Genomic DNA, 16,243 nt, shown 5'->3' with positions numbered 1-16,243 from the left:
CCACCGCTGTGTGAGATACAGTTTGTTGCTCTTTGTGAGTTTGCATGTAGAGAAAAATTCAAAGATGAAGAACCTATGAGTAATTTTGTTTTCCCAAACGACAAAATAAGGGACGGTTCATGAAAATCATACAATTCATCAAACTTTCATTTCTGGAAATCGCCTTGTGAGAAACAGATGGGTCAGACCCATAGCTGTCATCTTTGCCTGTAACACTTCCTGTCAATCCTGAGGTCGAGGTCAAAGGTTATTTGGCCTTTTCATCTACTCTCACCCCCACCATCTGATCCTCCAGCTTTCAACAGCCCCCAAACAGCTTTGGTGTTTTCCCTGAGCTCTTTTATGATGGTGATAATGGGAGTAGTGCAACTAATGATGATTATGACGATAATGATGATGATAGTGGCTGCTGTTAGGATCATTCATAAAGAGATGGAGTAGTACTATTACTTTCAAGTCTGTATCTCTGATTTGCTTTTTGTTTTCTTGCTGAACTCTTTGGACCAGCTGTGGGTAAGAGTGTGTGTGTAAAGTGACACATAAATAAACGGATCTAATTTTACCTGAGTGTGAAATCTTCGCTGCATCCTGAAGTTCAGTCTCAGCTCTGCAGTCTCTTCTTGTTATGTAACTCTGCACTACAGCAAATTCTTTTTAAAGGGAAGAAAAGGGCAGAGCAAAAAAAGTGTTAAAGGGCAGAGCAAAACACAAACTTCCTGACATGCTGTCAGTTTGGTTTCATCCTCTAAATAGACTGTTTATGACTCATGGAGTCTCATCTTTAATGTTATCAGCTACTCTGGAAACACAAAGCACTAATGTGTTCATGCTGCTTTAATTGTGTTTTAGGCAATCTGCAGAAATGAGACACGCTGATCTTTGACATGTAAAAGTTTGGGTGTCGCTGCCCCCTGCTGGAGGATTCACACTTTACACCCTGTAGATGAAAGAGAGTGGGGAAAGCTACAAGTGGAAAGTACAGGCTACACGCTGTGTGGATGCTCCCAGAACGTAGTTTCAGCTGATTTCTGCCAATTAATGTTCAAATGAATCAACTAACAGTCTCAGCTGTCTATGGATCTCATTCTAAGAAGTAAAAGGTAGTGTCTGCATGAATTTTCGTTACTTTTTAGTGAACACAACAGTTTAACGGGGCTCCTCCTCCTTGGATCAGTGCCTGCTGCACAGCTGCACACCCACTCGCCCAACAACCACCTGTAGCATCGCGTTTCTCTGTGGGACTCGAGAGCCGTGCACCTGACATGACATATTAGCACAAGCTAATCACGGGTATTTTAAACATACCTGGTTAGCAGAATGCTAACTCTCATCGCCCTTCATCCCGTGCTGCTCTCCAAGTTCCCGAAAGCAAGTGAAAGTCGAGCCAAGCTTCACCCTCGTCTAGGAAAAAGTTTTATCTATTTGGCGTTCTGTTTTATCTATTTGTTTTGTTCGGTTGTATCTTTCTTCCTCCATGAAACATTGCCCGCTATGTTGTAGGTGCTGTGATTAGATTCTCCTCGCGACCATCAACTCGCAAAGTCACTTGCGCACTGGGCGCTCTGTGATTGGCTGGTGTAACCACGCCCACTCTCCGCCCAGAAACACCCCAATACAACCAAAACATGAACATACAGGCAGAGGGGCAGTAAACACACATGTACAGAGGCCCATAAGAGACGATTGAGTGGGATTTTTTCATTAAAAGTTGATTTATTTATTTTTTAAGTGGAAAAATCCTGCAAACTACCTTCAAAATATGATTTACTAATGTTAGCTACTCTTACTATAAACACAACTACAATGATTGTGATCAATTTGACATGGATCCACATCAGTCTTACTGAATGAATCAGTCAACATTTTGGATGTAAAACTCAGGAAACAAACATGATGTTTGCATCCAGCTCAGGCAGCCTTTTTCTTTTTCAAAGTGCAGAGCTTAGGACTACAGTGGCAGTTTTTCCTTCCACTGGTGACATGCCACACCAGCACACCACACCATTACTCATTACACATGCCACATGTTAGCCGGATAGCATGCTACTGACAGTATGGAGGGTGCACACACTGAACTACATTCAACATCTGAATTCGTTTCTTGTGCTTTTTTCTTCAAAGTCTTACAGAAACACAAACAAACACATTAATTTGGTTTTGTGCTACTTCTTTATTGTTTAAACTTTGCATATCATGAGTTATAGTTTCATTCCTAGCTTGGGTAGTTTGTAAATGCTTTGATGACTACCAAAATATGAGGTTTATAATTGTAAATACATTTGATAATGGTTACAGATTTGAGAAACAGCCTTTTTGGTTGAATAGATTACTTAATTGATTCCATTTAAAGATGGTTTGGGAGGAGCTTAGCCTTTAAATGGAAGGGATCTGCACTCCTCAAGCAGTCAGAAGGGCTGTAGTGCTATGAAGACCTCTGCTTTTTTTGCTTTAAATTCCCTGGATTTTCAGTGAAGAGGAGTAAAAACACTTTTTTTTTTTTTTTAAACAAACGGATTTGTCTTGCTACCCCTTTTATCAATTCAGGGTTAAACTAAACCTTTTTTTTTAGTCAGCCTTTTGACATATTACCCTCATTCTCGGTCTTAGTGTGACAACACCATTAATCTCTCATTAAGCTGAAAGACTACATCCTAAGTTTTGTGGTTGTTAATACTTCAGAGCACTGGAAAGACTTTAATAGATGAGTCAAGGTTTGATCCAAACCAGGGATAATTACTTAATGAATCCCATTCCACTGAATTTACACTGCACAAAACAAGAGTAAGAGTTTGAATATGTCTTCTTTCCTTTATTTTTTGAAATATCTTTATGAAAAAGAAGCACAACACCACAAGCAATTTCAAACAGAGTGGATTTAATACCAAGAATATTTTCAAGACACATCAACAAGCATCCAAATCGCCTCCTGTCACCACCACCACAATCACATGTGCACCAGTGTGGCCTGAACAGGGACCCCGGTGCACCCAAACACTGGTGGGTGCCAGGCAATGCCTTCAGGCGCTGGAGCCACAGTCTGCTGCCATGAAGAAGACCTCATCTGGAGCATCTGGATCTGCAGGCTCGTCCTCACGCCCAGGTTTCACCTCGCCCTTTGGAGCTTAGAGCGCTCCTGCCAGTTTACGTCTCATTCTGTCGCCAAGAGGCCGTGGTCGGTTTCCAGGTTAAGCCGTCCGAGTCGCCCTGGAGTTGAGAGATTTGAATATCAGTTCAATAAAGCAAAACAGTTGTCATCATCAACATCACCAAAAGGGGGAGTCAGTGTTCCTTGCAGACATGACTTGAATGTTGTGGTCCAAAAAGGGCTAAATTAAAGACAGAGCACTCAAAGTCAGCTCTGAGTCAAAATTAGGCAGGGAGCGCTGACAGCCCACACACAGGACAGGCCCAGGAAAACATCCATCACATCCAAACTGGAGTCTGTTAAACATCTGGACACAAACTCTAACAACTGGAGACAGCAGTGCATGCTGAAAATCAGATTACAGATTTACATAGTTTCAAGTGTTTACTAAAATACCAAAAAACTTCACAGAAAAGAGAACAAGTGCCAGATCAAAACGTGGCTCCTAGCCGAAGAAATAAACACACCACCCTTTTTCCAGGGCAGGTCAGCAGCAAAGGAGCATGGGAGTGAAAGCCTCTTTAAGGAGTGATGGTGAGGAAGTTTGGCCAATCCTCTGAGCGTTTTTTATCTGCCAAGTTTGGTGCAAGGCATGGTTTCTAAATCAGTCAGTTTGAATCTTGGCACAGGAACATAAAAACAAGCCATCATTGTGAAGAGAAACAGCTTGTGATGGCTGTGGGTGAAGAACAGATTAGGGACAGACTCTCAAAAGAGAAGGCTGCAGCTCTTTGAACTATATAAGAACAAACTATTTTCATTTAGAACCAAGAACTTTCAAATGATTCAGGAACTTTTCTACCAAAAAAGAAGAAGAATTAAAGGAAGTGTTGTCTCTTTCTTCTGCTGACCTCAGTATTCACTCCTTGGCTTTCTTCTCGCTGTTTTGGAGCTTCTCCACTATTTTACGCTCATGTCCTCCAGGGTTATGTCTGTTCGTGTTTTCACTGGCCTCCTTCTTTGTCCTACCTTTACGAGCTGACCCCTCTGCAAAGGAAACACAACATTAGTGTCAATTTTGGCAAACAATAAAGAAGTGTTTGGTTCTCCAGGAAGAGCAGTCTCACCTGCGTATTTATCGGTTAAGTTGTAATATTCATACTGGTCGTAGTACTCGTCTTCAAAGCTGGTGGGTTTCATATTTTTCACGTCGACGTGGCTCATTTTTGTTTCTCTGTTTGCTCCAAAAAACCAAACAACAACTTTTTGCAAAAAAAGGCAAAATCTGAGAAAAGCAGCTCACTCTGCAGCAGATCCTTCTTCGTCTGTTCCCTCTCTGTGGAGAAAAACAAAGTTATTTTTCCACTGTAACCTCTGTGGGCTTTTATAACAGAGACACACAGCTCCTCCTCCTCCTCCTCCTGCTCCTCCTTCCACAGGTTTCCACTTTCTGCTGCAGAAATATTGCATCATGCAAACAAAAACTTCACATCAAGGTAAAAAGAGCTTCTCGCTGATGAAGTTCCCCTAATGCTTCTTTCTGTTTTTATTGATGATCAAGAAGTGGACAACACATCTCTCTGCACTTAGTAAATGATGATGAACTGATAAACATTTGAGCAGCAGGTTGAAGCTGTTTGCAAAGAGTGGAGTGTCTGTTGGAAAATTGCCCTACAGGGATGATAAAGAAAACTTTGAACCTTGAAATAAGCAGAATTTTTCAGATTAGTGGAGCACAAAGTGCACCAGGTCAATCTCTGGATCCAGTGGTGAGGTAAACTTACTTTGACACAATAATTTGACTTTTAAAGTATTTACACTTTTATTTGAATTCCTCTTTACATCAGGACATGACAGCTTCAGAGATTTCACAGACTTATGCACACAGAAAATGAGTCTGATGACAGTTTATATCCAAGATGGTAAGTTCTATAAATAATTGAGCAAAAATTAATTGCATTAGTATAAGTCCCTATAATGTTAACATTTTAACTCTTAACCTCTTAACTCTTTCCCTGAAGCACCAGCATCCTTCAAGAGCTTCACTTGTCATTTTTCTTCTGATAAAGAATAAACGAAGTGTTTTTTTTATCATCTCATCAGAACATGGACCTAGTTGAGGGCCTGACCTTTATTTCTGCAGCAGATCAGAGCGACATTGTCATATGTCTTTATCTGCAGCTGCTCTGCTCTCACAGGCAGCCCTGACCTGATTCACTGTCCCTGTTTGTGCACATGACCTCAGTAAAAAAAACACAGCGCAGTGTTTGGGTGTGTGCTTATCTCTCTGTTCAAACACCTCGTGATGTTTCAGGGTAGGATAAAGTTTGGATAAAGTCAGAGCGTCCAAAGATAGCTCAGAGTTTCTCCTGTTCTCTTTCTAGTATTTATTAAAGTTTTGTTTTACTTTCCATCACTGTACAATTGTGTGAATCTATCTGTTTTTAAAAGAAAAAGAGGGCTGTTCAGTGTTGTGACAATCTGGATTTGTGTCTGTATTTTAAGCATGAGGACGTAAACGTTGCCTGGTGCAGCTTCAAACACAAACACAGTCAGTCACAGCAGAGAGGAAAAGTCGGCTCACACTGTCGAACTCCTCATCGCTCTGTGATTATACACATCCACAATCCTCTGACAGCCAGACAAACTTCAGATGTTACAGTGAGTCACAAGAGCTCGGCTTTCAGTCGCTGCATTTTTCTGCAGAGCTGGAAATCATTAAGAGAACAATAAAAAACACAAAAGAGAAGAAGAAGGTCACACAGGGTCACAAAAACTCAGACTGCTGTATGGTCCAGTAGTTGTTTGAGCGTCATGCTGGAGAAGTCTTGAAGTGAGTGACGCTGCGTGTTTAGATGTTCAAGTGTTAAAGTCTAGGGTCAAAATTAATTAGTACGTAAAAGTTTCTGCAGCATTTTAAACTTCACGTGGTTGATTTAGCAAAGTAAAAGCCCAGGGTTGTTATGATAAGAGCAGAACAAATATAGTTTATAAGAGTACTGTTTGCATATCATAGTCATGACAGTCATGTGTCTCACTGTTCTTAAACATATTCCTCGTCTCATGACTTTTTATTTCCTCTGAATGAATCACAGTGTGTTCCAAACTCATAGAGTATCACCTTCCTCCTGCAAAGGCTCCTCCCTGTGCAGTGAACGTGACTGTTTACAGGCAGACACAGAGGAGAACATTCTGCTGAGAGAGGGAAAAATGTGAGGCTGCAGGCTTCATAATCACAGCCTTCAGTCCCAGAGAGGAGGCGTTTGCAACCACTCGGATGTTTTATGAAACACTCCAGTCGTCTCCTTCATTCTGATTTCAGTTCATTTCCTCAAAGCTGGTGCTGTTTTACCCCTGTCACTCTGCACTTTTTAAGTCTTGTTTTGGACTTTTCCTTCTCGTCCAGCAGCAGTGAGACTGAGCAGAGTAAATATTTGCAGGACTATGAGCCAACCTGTCTGAACTTGGCGCGTAACACACCCAGTGCACAAACAGAGTTGTTAACCAGGTTAGAGATAAGATATAATCCCTCAGTAAGTCAATTTTATGGTCTGATTCACAGCAGTGAATATTAACAGGAAAGACAGTATCACCTCATTTTAAATGGGTCACTACAGCAGCATGAATGAAAACTACACACTGTTCGTACCTGGTGTTTGTCTTTTTATTGCTTATATTCAACCAGGTCTTCAAGCCTAACCAGTGAAAACATATAGTAAACTTCCTATTTGGTGTTCTTTTATGTAAAAAGTGTGATGATTTGATCTCCTTACCCTTGAGTTGTCGTAAAATTAGTCACAATTTTCTGTATGCATACTGGGAGCAAAAAGAGTTTACAGCAAAAGTATATGACTTCCTAAATTGGATCAATAAGCATGACCATATAAGCAGGCAATAGATAACAATCATTAGCTCGAGGAATGTTTATCTACCGACAAAGTCTAATGATAGCAGTTTTGTACATGACATTTGGGACAGGTCAAAGTACTAATATGATATCTTCTGCAGTTCATGTGCTCAAATCTTCAGCCTGAAAATAAGTTGGTAAGTATTTTGGCCTTTTTATTCCTCCAAGGTCGAGTTAACTAATAGTGGATAATCTTTGTACCTTGAGGACTGGTTGAAGCTTCAGCTGGTGACACCTCTGGTTTAAAAAATAACTAAGGATTAAATAAAGGAGATAAAATAAGACCAAATACTTTAATTCACACCTGTATCTATAAATCTAAGTGAGTTACTGGAGTCAATGTGGTAACCTACTTTCCACATGCTGTCTTATCATTCAACAACAAACTGAGGCAGCAGTCTGTCTGCAGTGTTGCACTTTGTCCAGCAGGTGGAGCGCCGAGGACGTGGATCTGCCGATTTACAGTTCAACACCACCGAAGAAGAGGAAGCTAATCTCCGTCGTTAGCAAGTTTAAGATAAACAATCTGAAAAACTTACCTTGTTGAAGGTGTTACCTGCTGTACTGTTCAGAGGTAGGTTACAACGACCGTTTGTGACGTCGGTGCAACTACATTACAACAAATGTTGTCCGCGTGACCATAAATTGCTATCTGTTAGCTTAGTTTACATTAGCTAGACAAACCACTTGCTAACCCAGTTAGCCACCTCCTGTGAGGCTAACCCCAACAGCACTGTTATCAGTTTATCATCTTAATACTGTGTCAAACCCATGGTATCGTTTCTTCTGGTTCAGCTTTCTGTTTTCTGTTATATTTCTCTCAGCAGAGCTCATTGCTTTAAAGGTGTGTGCGTGTGTAAAGCATGAGTTAACTCGTTTTTATACAGTTTTCATGAAACTCTTTCTCCTGTAATATCTCTGAAGACAATTTGAGAACATGTCAGCTGACACCAAGATTGCTGAGCTACTCACAGAGCTCCATCAGCTCATCAAACAAACACAGGTAATTTGGTTCTTACCTGTTCAGAGATTTTTACACATCATCTAGACCAGACTTGTGCAAGAGGAATCTAAATAATCACTGTCTCTTAATTTTCAGGAGGAGAGGTCTCGAAGTGAACACAACCTTCTCAACATTCAGAAAACACACGAGAGGATGCAGACAGAAAACAAAAGTTAGTCACATCATCAGCGTTTTTTTTTTGTCAATAAATATTATTTCTTTTTCTGTCTTAATTTGTTTTGTCTCTCTATCCTCTTCAGCCTCTCCATATTACCGGACTAAGCTAAGAGGTCTGTACACCACTGCAAAAGCAGATGCTGAAGCAGAATGCAGGTGAGGAGCTGCACTCGCTTTACTCGAAAACCAAATGGAAATTCAGAATGTCTTAGGGGAAGATTGATAAACAAACTCAGCTGGAAGAATACACAGACAAAAGCTCTGAACGATCCATTCTCTGATACTTGAATCTACTTCCTTTCTGCTTAAACTTCCAGATGACATTGATTCTCTTTTTGTTCTTATCTTTTCCAGCATCCTGCGCCATGCCCTGGATAAAATTGCAGAGATTAAGTCTTTGTTGGAGGAAAGGCGAATAGGTATGTGTGAGACGATTTATTGTGCAAATTGTAAAAATATGCTAATCTGAAGACATAAATGTTTCATAAAGTGTGTTTTTTTTTTTTTTTTTTCATTGTTTTGCAGCTGCTAAGATGGCAGGAGTTTACAGTGACAGCGACCTCCCCAAAAGGACGATGAGGCGAGGCGTCCTGATGACACTTCTTCAGCAGTCCGCCATGACACTCCCTCTGTGGATTGGCAAACCAGGGGAGAGGTGACTGCTCAAGAATTTTCTCTTTCATCTTATCTGATCCATCTGATTTCTCGCCCCCCTAGCCACAGCGATCTGCCCCAAAAAGCCAAGCTCGTGAATTCAAAATGTGTTTAGAACTTCTGAAAAGTTATAACAACAGCTGACGTGCCTGTATGATGGCAGTACAAAGTGATAAACTGCCCCTTTTTCTCCCCCATTGCTGTCTGTAACAGTCCACCTCCTCTGTGCGGTGCAACTCCAGCCAGCAGTGACTATGTGGCCAAACAGGGCGACAAGGTGGCAGCCAGGGTGAAGGCAGTGGATGGAGACGAGCAGTGGATCCTTGCCGAAGTGGTCAGCTACAACCACTCTACCAACAAGTGAGAATACCACACACAAGCAGAATATTTATATAGTGTTCTGAATGTAAGGATGGCAAATCTCAGCTGATCTGACTTCCCTTCTCTTCTTTTCCTCTCTTAGGTATGAAGTTGATGATATTGATGAAGAAGGCAAAGAGTGAGTTCATATTGCTCTGTTTTTGTCAAAAAGAAGCACAGTCAGGCAATACTTTCTGAGAATTGAAATTCTTCACAACATAGAAAAATGCGATGCTGCCCCCCAGCTGCCTTCAGGGTTGCTACAGAGTGAAGAGTTTTTTTACTATTTTCAAATCTAGATTAAAAAAGAAGAAAAAAGAAAAGTGACTGTAAGAAGAAATGTATTCCCCTGTCATGTTAGAGTTATTTTTTTTCTAAAATGTAGAATTATAAATGTGTGTGTGTGATCAGGAGACACACTCTGAGCAGACGGCGGATCATCCCTTTGCCTCAGTGGAAGGCCAACCCAGAGACTGACCCAGAGGCCTTGTTCAGCAAGGACCAGCTGGTACTGGCCCTCTACCCTCAGACCACCTGCTTCTACCGGGCGCTCATCCACACACCCCCACACAGGGTGAGACTCTGCACTCAACACAGAAAGACTTGCATGCAAGTTTGTCAATGCACAGCAGAATACACTGATAGATACAAGAAGTTTGAATGGCACCAGTGTAGATCAGTAAGGACTGTCGCTTCAGCCTCTCTGTCAGGTCATCTCTCTGACCTGATTGTTTCTGAACAGCAGCCTTTATACTAAACCTGTCATGTGTTTGTTTGCAGCCTCAGGACGACTACTCTGTGCTGTTTGAGGACACATCATACGCTGATGGTTACTCTCCTCCTCTTAACGTGGCTCAACGGTACGTGGTCGCCTGCAAAGAGAACAAGAAGAAGTAACAGACAGCTGTATGACAAGGACACACAGAGAGAACCTGCTTTGGATTCTCAGAAGATGTTTGAACGGCTCTGATTTCCATTCTGCTATAAGCTCCTCTGTAACACCATGAACAGTAGAACAGAAAATTGCACGTGGGAGGCAAATAAACAGCAGATTTCAACATCTAATGAAGAATATGAACCATGTTCTCAATCAAAACTTCATTGAAATTGAAATGAGATGAAATGAATGAGACAAATTCATGACAGTTTGATGGACTCAATCAATCCTTCAGTTTAAGAAAAAAATAAATGTGGACATAGAGGGCAAAGATAATGTTTATTTTTTTACAATTACTAACCCCTGTCTCTTTACTTTTCTATGAGGCTTAGTAGTCAATCAGGTAAAGTTTTTTTTTTATTGTTGATGCATTTGTGAAACTCCTGTGAGTCCATGGCTTAAACCTGAAAAAGAGTTATTTTATAATTTTACCAAATAGCTCTGACAGATATTAAACCACTGGAAACACTTTTATATGTAGATATAAATAATGTCATTCCCTGTATGTTGGTGTAAGTTATCTCATATGTAGTTCTCTGTAAACCTGTATTAGAACAACATTAAGACCTTGATGGCAGCTTATTGGTTGTTGAACCTGAACTGTGTTTTCTGCAAGTAAAGGTAATAATGATTTTGAGCAAAACCTGAAAAACACATTTAAGGACTATTTTGTGTTTCTGTTTTGGGTATCTTATTGCACATTTAAAGTGAGTTTGGAAATCCTGATCAGTTGAAACCTTTACAGTGGTGTGCTGAGGTCCTGAAATTAATGAACTCATTTGAGTTTTGTTCTTTTAACCGTATGCAGTGCTTAACAAATCTATTAGACCTCATGTAATTCAAAAAAGAAAACCACCCAGCATCATAAAGTGCTTTAACTTTGACTCTTTGTTTATTCTTAGAGATTTTCTTTTCACCATTTAAAAAGGGTGTGAGGAGTTTCCAAAAAATGTGTTTTTCTTCCCAAATTTGAGCAAGCACACTAAGAAGTCAGGAGTCCATGAAAAATAATATGAACCCAAGTAAAACTAATGTTTCCGTTCAGGAATGAAAGTAAGTAACTGTTTTAAGCTCGCAGTGTTTTCGAATTCCTGTTTTACGTGAAAGCAACAGCGGTTAACCGCTTTATCCGACGGTCCCTGAAGGCGGCAGGAGCGCGCGGAAAGAAGAGTAACCATGGCTGAAGCGGTGAGTGTTTGACAGAACTGGTGCTGTTGTATTGTGTAAAACCCTCTTCAGTGGTGGCGGGTGATCAAAACAAGAGGCAAAGAGATCCTATAAGTAACATTTCTCGATGGTAAACATGAAGAATTTGATTGGGAAGCTCAGGAAGCCTTTAAAACTGCTCTTAGTTGAGACTTAACGGCGTTAGCAAAGAGTGTAGGACGTTAGCTTTAGCTTCGTCGATAACGTTTTGTTGTAGCTATTCAAAATGAGAGCGTGACGTTAATACGACCGAGTCCCATGTGAGTCATTCTGTCCAGCTGCTTTTTTGCTTTCACTTTCACTATCGAGGAAGACAGTACCGACCATAGACAGTTTCAATGACATCTTGAATTGAGATTAAATGTTGTTGTCTGGCGCGAAAGTTTACCTAGAGTTGTGTTTCATCAAAACAATACAGGCCAGTATAACTGGTATCCATTTTTGAATAATGCTAAGGTTTCTCAGTGTATACGCTGTCATAGTTTGGAATATTGCTTAATTCTGTAGCACATAACTCTGACAGAGTTAAATTTGGCATAACTAAGATTTACAGAAACTCGTTTACAACAGTCAGGGGCGTATTCAGTGGTTTGGGGGCCCAAGGCAAACCCAGTCAATGGTGCCCTCCATGTCCTTGTAACTCATCTTCCTCAGAGCTAGACTGGCCTTTCCTGGGTCAGTGCTGAGACAGTGCTAATCTTGTACATGGTAACTTAACGCAACTAAATGCATTTCCTCAAGTTCTGTACTTTAGTTTGATTTTGAAAAAAGTGAATACATAATTTAGTCCACTTTGTCCTGGATTTGAAATCTTTTATGGTCACTTGACAGCTTATTTGTCCCACAGTGGGGAATTTACAGAGTAACAGTAACAAACAAGAGAGTATGAAGTGAAAAACATTACAATCGGTAAATATTGAAAAGAATAATTTAGTAAAGAAAAAATATGTAAATATCAAGCACAACATAAAACTGAAAAATAAATCTACTGAAAGAGGTGATATTTACAGTTACCATACTTTTTGGTACTATTATTTTTAAGTTAATGTATTTTTATTTGACCCCCTGTCCAGTGAGTTATGTATCCAAAAAAGAGACTTTGTACAATAATGTTTATCACCAACTCAAAAAGTTTGATTTTGAGGGAATTATCCTGTTTCCTGGGCTAGATAAAGTCCTTAAAATCCTAAAAGTCGTATATGTTTATCTTAGATCTCAGAGAAACATTGTTTTTTGTATCTCTGACTTGGTTGAAAATAAGAAAAAATGGGGAAAAAAGTGTTTTTTTACCACTTTCTTCCTGAATCAAATTTTCAGATGTGTTGTAACATGGAATAGCCCATTGAATAAGAAGGGAGGGGGAGTACCCAAAACGATCATTAAAGATTAAGCCTTCTGATGTATTTTGAAGCATGTGAAGTAAGATTTAGAAAAAAGAAATTCTTTCAATTGAAGAGAACGTCATAAATTAGTTTTTAAGGGATGCTTTGGGGGCCCCTGGGAATCTTGGGGCCCCAGGCAACTGCCTGTGTTTGCCTAATTGTAGCTACGCCCCTGACAACAGTTAACAAAAACGAAATGCAGATTATTCATTTGTACTTATCATTTAAAGACTGCAGTTTGTCCTCACATGTGCCTTTATTTTCCAGGTGCCTGACAGCGACGTTCAGGCTTTGAAGCCACGACCTAAACGCAGACCAATCCTCGACCCTTCATTGATCGTCCCAGTGCCCATCTACTCTAGCAAGGTGAACAAACAGACAGCAGCCTGTTCAGTCTTTGCACATTTCACCGTTGGAGCTGCTTGAAGAGGTCATGATTATTTTAAATGAAACATGAATGGTTTGTGTGTTCAGGTTAGCAGCAGTCTGCAGCTGAAGCCAACAGCAGCTGCATTGACCCAGGAAAAATACACAGGTATGTTTTTTTGTCAACACCAGGCAATAAAAGAATCTGATTCATGTCTTGGCAGGCTGATTGTTTTTGTCTCTTTACAGACGATGGAGTAGATGAGAGTCTGTGGTCAGGGTTTTCATCTAAAGAGACGTCAGCGGCTGTCGTTACCCTCAGTGACTCTGATGGAGAAGAAACAGAACCAGCTGAGAAAAGAGCAAAGCTGTAAGGATTTAAAGAAATCTCTAAGCAGTTTGGATGTGTTTGTGGTAAAAACATAAATCTAACTGTGTCACAACTTATTTCCTCCTTTATTCCAGAGATGCACCTTGCTGCCATTCTCCATCCCCACCAGACAGTCCAGTCAATAAACACTCCAAGCAGTTTTTGAAGAAAATTGAGTGAGTCAGATTTTTTGCACCTTGATTGTTTACAGCTTTGTGTCAAATAAGGTTGACATCCGATGTTAATAAATTTAACAAGTCCAATTTTGGATCTCATACAACACTTCTTTTATTAGGTTTAAAAATGATCTGAAGCTCAGACAGTTGACTTCTGGTATTTGTTTTCATCCTTTAGGGAGATTGACAAAAACCTCATGGCAGTAAACTCTCTCCGGTCCCCCACTTTTCGAACAACGAGGTCCAGGCAACGCAGGGGTCCACCACCCCCAGATGATGATGATGATGTCATCTTAATAAACTCTAACGATGATGATGTTGTTGTCTTGAGTAACAACCCTGAGGTTCAGGGTTCCCCCTATGGCTCCTCGGTTAGAGAGATCCCCCTAAAGATACGCTGTCGAACAGATATCCACAAGATTCCAGTGCTGTCGGTAGGTCTCTGATAGAAAGAAGACGGAAATACATACACATGTAGTGTACAGCTTCATCACTGGGACACTTTCTCCCTTTGTGTTTCAGTCAACACCTTTAAGTGACGTTGTGGAGAAGCTGTCCGTCATCCTGAATGTCCCTCCTCCTCGCCTCTTGCTGATGAGGGAAGAGATGGAGCTTCCAACTGACTCCACTGTCAGCGAGCTTGGCCTCAGCATCGCAGATATTATCGGTGGGTCACCTGACAAGAATAGTCATCTTTTATTTTAGAATTATTAGCAAATTGTTCTAAAAAGGAAATGAAGTCACAAACTGATGCGCTGTGAGAAGCAGTCGTCAGAATTTGTTTCTCAGAGTTTCTCAAACTTTAGATGTAAAAGCTTTCAGCCAAATCTCATCGTCTCCTGGAGAGATCTGAAGAAAAGAAAATAAAGAAGCTGTGGATCTTATTTTTTTATCTGTTTCATGGGATTAAATCAAACTAATCTTTGTGCATGTATGAAAATCTCAGTTTTGTTTGTATGTTCTCTGGGACAAAAACAAGAAGTGATGCACTTTTTTATTTCACCACTTGATGGCATGAAATGACTTCCTTTAATGAAACCTCTCATTAACATTATTAAGGTGTAGGTGTGAAGCTACTGTTGGGAAATAAAGAGATAAACATCACACAATACAGCAAGCCTCACAGTCATATCATATCCATGTGTAACTTCTCTGTTGTGCATAAATAACTTTTTGTCTGTTGTTGCAGAGTGTGACGTCATGGCAGCAGAGGAGCTAAGTGAAACACAGAGCAGCAGCAGCGGCAACATCACAGTGAGGCTGCAAAGCAAAGACAGAGCCTCTTCACAGGAGTTCTCTCTGCACAGAGTCTGTATCTCCTCTCTTATCTATCATGTTTGTGTTAGCAGGAGATCAAACAGTAGTGTATGACTCGTGTTTGTGTGTGTGTGTGTGTGTTTCAGGACACACCACTCGGCTCCGTCTTCTCCCAGTACATGTCCAACATGTCAGCTATTGACAGGAGAAAAGTTCGCTTCCACTTCGACGGCTCCAAAGTGACAGACAGGCAGACGCCGGCTCAGCTGGATATGGAGGATGGGGACATCATCGAAGTTTGGACTTAACCCTTTCGGGTGATTTCATATCAGGTGTTCTGTAAATAGAATGTTAACTCATTTAAGTTGGGTTTGTAAATAAAAATGCTTGGATTAACATTTTGGATACAAATATTGTGTTTTAAACCTTTTAGTTTTTCTCACTTTCTGATGCTCAGTACTCTGGTTTCTGTCTCTTATTTTGTTCACTCCTCCACATCATTATATCTCAGTTGAATGTGTTTTGTTCCGTTTTTTAAGATAATGACTTTGTTTTGTTTGTATTTAAACTTAACTCTGTTTACAAGAATCATTTCCATGTTTCTTATGCATCCTCTCAGATGAGTCCATGTTAAAATGTTGATTTTTTATGTTTATGAAAGACAGAATGAATAATTTCAGAGGTGAAGATTAATATACAGCTAATTTCAAATAAACGGATCGTTACAACACAAGTCAAAGATATTCATTTATTTGCTACAGAGGATCTTGTTAAGGCTTTAAACAGACATTTCTTGGTGTTAACTCACAAACATCAATACTAGCTAACAAAAATAAACCATAATGATATTATTTCTTGTTGTCTTTGTAATATATCAATTTTAAGCTCAGTTATTTGATTACCTCAGGTTATGTGTTCATTGTTGCTCATGTGTGTTTTGAGTTGTGCGTATTAAGACACTTACATATAAGCCCAATGGCTTCTTGACCTCTTGTGATCACTGGCTGTATAGTTAATTTCTAACATGCCTCTTGTCTCTTTTAATTTTCAGATTCTATGCAATTTTATTTGTGTACAGATAAATAAATAAAAATAAAAGAATATCAAAATTGACAGGACAAGGTTTGGAGCTTTTATCAGTGACATACATTTTTATATTTTAAATATGAGCGTCAGTGTATGGCTGTTTTGTTTAAAATAAAAAGTAGTACCATATTAGTAAATGGTTGACAAAGTAATTATTACTGCTATTAAGAAATTAAGTTATTTTCTTTATAATCATTATCATTTTGTGTCGTACGCTGGTATAATTTAACACATTTATGCTGTTTTAAGATTCATGACGGTTCAGTTTTTGTTATAA

The 16,243-nt window shown here is 39.8% G+C and overlaps 3 protein-coding genes across 4 annotated transcripts; 2 read left to right on the top strand and 1 right to left on the bottom strand.

Moving 5' to 3' along the window:
- Positions 1-2,886: 2,886 nt before the first annotated feature.
- On the bottom strand, positions 2,887-4,450 carry nupr1b (nuclear protein 1b). Its single transcript, XM_074697011.1, has 3 exons — positions 4,213-4,450; positions 3,997-4,132; positions 2,887-3,204 (listed from the first exon to the last, which is right to left on the bottom strand). Exons 1-2 carry the CDS (start codon positions 4,307-4,309, stop codon positions 4,005-4,007), a joined length of 225 nt encoding a protein of 74 aa, XP_074553112.1. The 5' UTR covers positions 4,310-4,450; the 3' UTR covers positions 2,887-3,204; positions 3,997-4,004.
- A 2,987-nt stretch (positions 4,451-7,437) lies between these two features.
- Positions 7,438-10,999, top strand: sgf29 (SAGA complex associated factor 29). 2 transcript variants are annotated; one of them, XM_074695884.1, is made up of 10 exons: positions 7,438-7,566; positions 7,917-7,995; positions 8,092-8,167; positions 8,256-8,328; positions 8,527-8,591; positions 8,698-8,827; positions 9,040-9,186; positions 9,290-9,325; positions 9,598-9,760; positions 9,967-10,999. In XM_074695884.1, the coding sequence occupies exons 2-10, from the start codon at positions 7,930-7,932 to the stop codon at positions 10,081-10,083; spliced, it is 873 nt and encodes a 290-aa protein (XP_074551985.1). In that variant the 5' UTR covers positions 7,438-7,566; positions 7,917-7,929; the 3' UTR covers positions 10,084-10,999. The 2 variants fall into 2 exon arrangements, with proteins under 2 accessions (XP_074551985.1, XP_074551986.1); XM_074695885.1 differs by lacking the exon at positions 7,438-7,566 and adding an exon at positions 7,685-7,836.
- Positions 11,000-11,235: 236 nt separating this feature from the next.
- nfatc2ip (nuclear factor of activated T cells 2 interacting protein) lies at positions 11,236-15,949 on the top strand. The gene is made up of 9 exons (XM_074695882.1): positions 11,236-11,311; positions 12,979-13,077; positions 13,186-13,246; positions 13,327-13,447; positions 13,543-13,623; positions 13,802-14,057; positions 14,146-14,290; positions 14,813-14,931; positions 15,027-15,949. The coding sequence occupies exons 1-9, from the start codon at positions 11,300-11,302 to the stop codon at positions 15,186-15,188; spliced, it is 1,056 nt and encodes a 351-aa protein (XP_074551983.1). The 5' UTR covers positions 11,236-11,299; the 3' UTR covers positions 15,189-15,949.
- Positions 15,950-16,243: the final 294 nt, after the last annotated feature.

This window comes from Halichoeres trimaculatus, unplaced genomic scaffold (assembly GCF_033239565.1).
Source record: "Halichoeres trimaculatus isolate MK-OKI-2021-1 unplaced genomic scaffold, fHalTri1.1 fHalTri1_scaffold_20, whole genome shotgun sequence".
Lineage (NCBI taxonomy): Eukaryota > Metazoa > Chordata > Actinopteri > Labriformes > Labridae > Halichoeres > Halichoeres trimaculatus.
The sequence above is the reverse complement of the archived record's forward strand: the minus strand, read 5'-3'. Positions and strand labels throughout refer to the sequence as shown.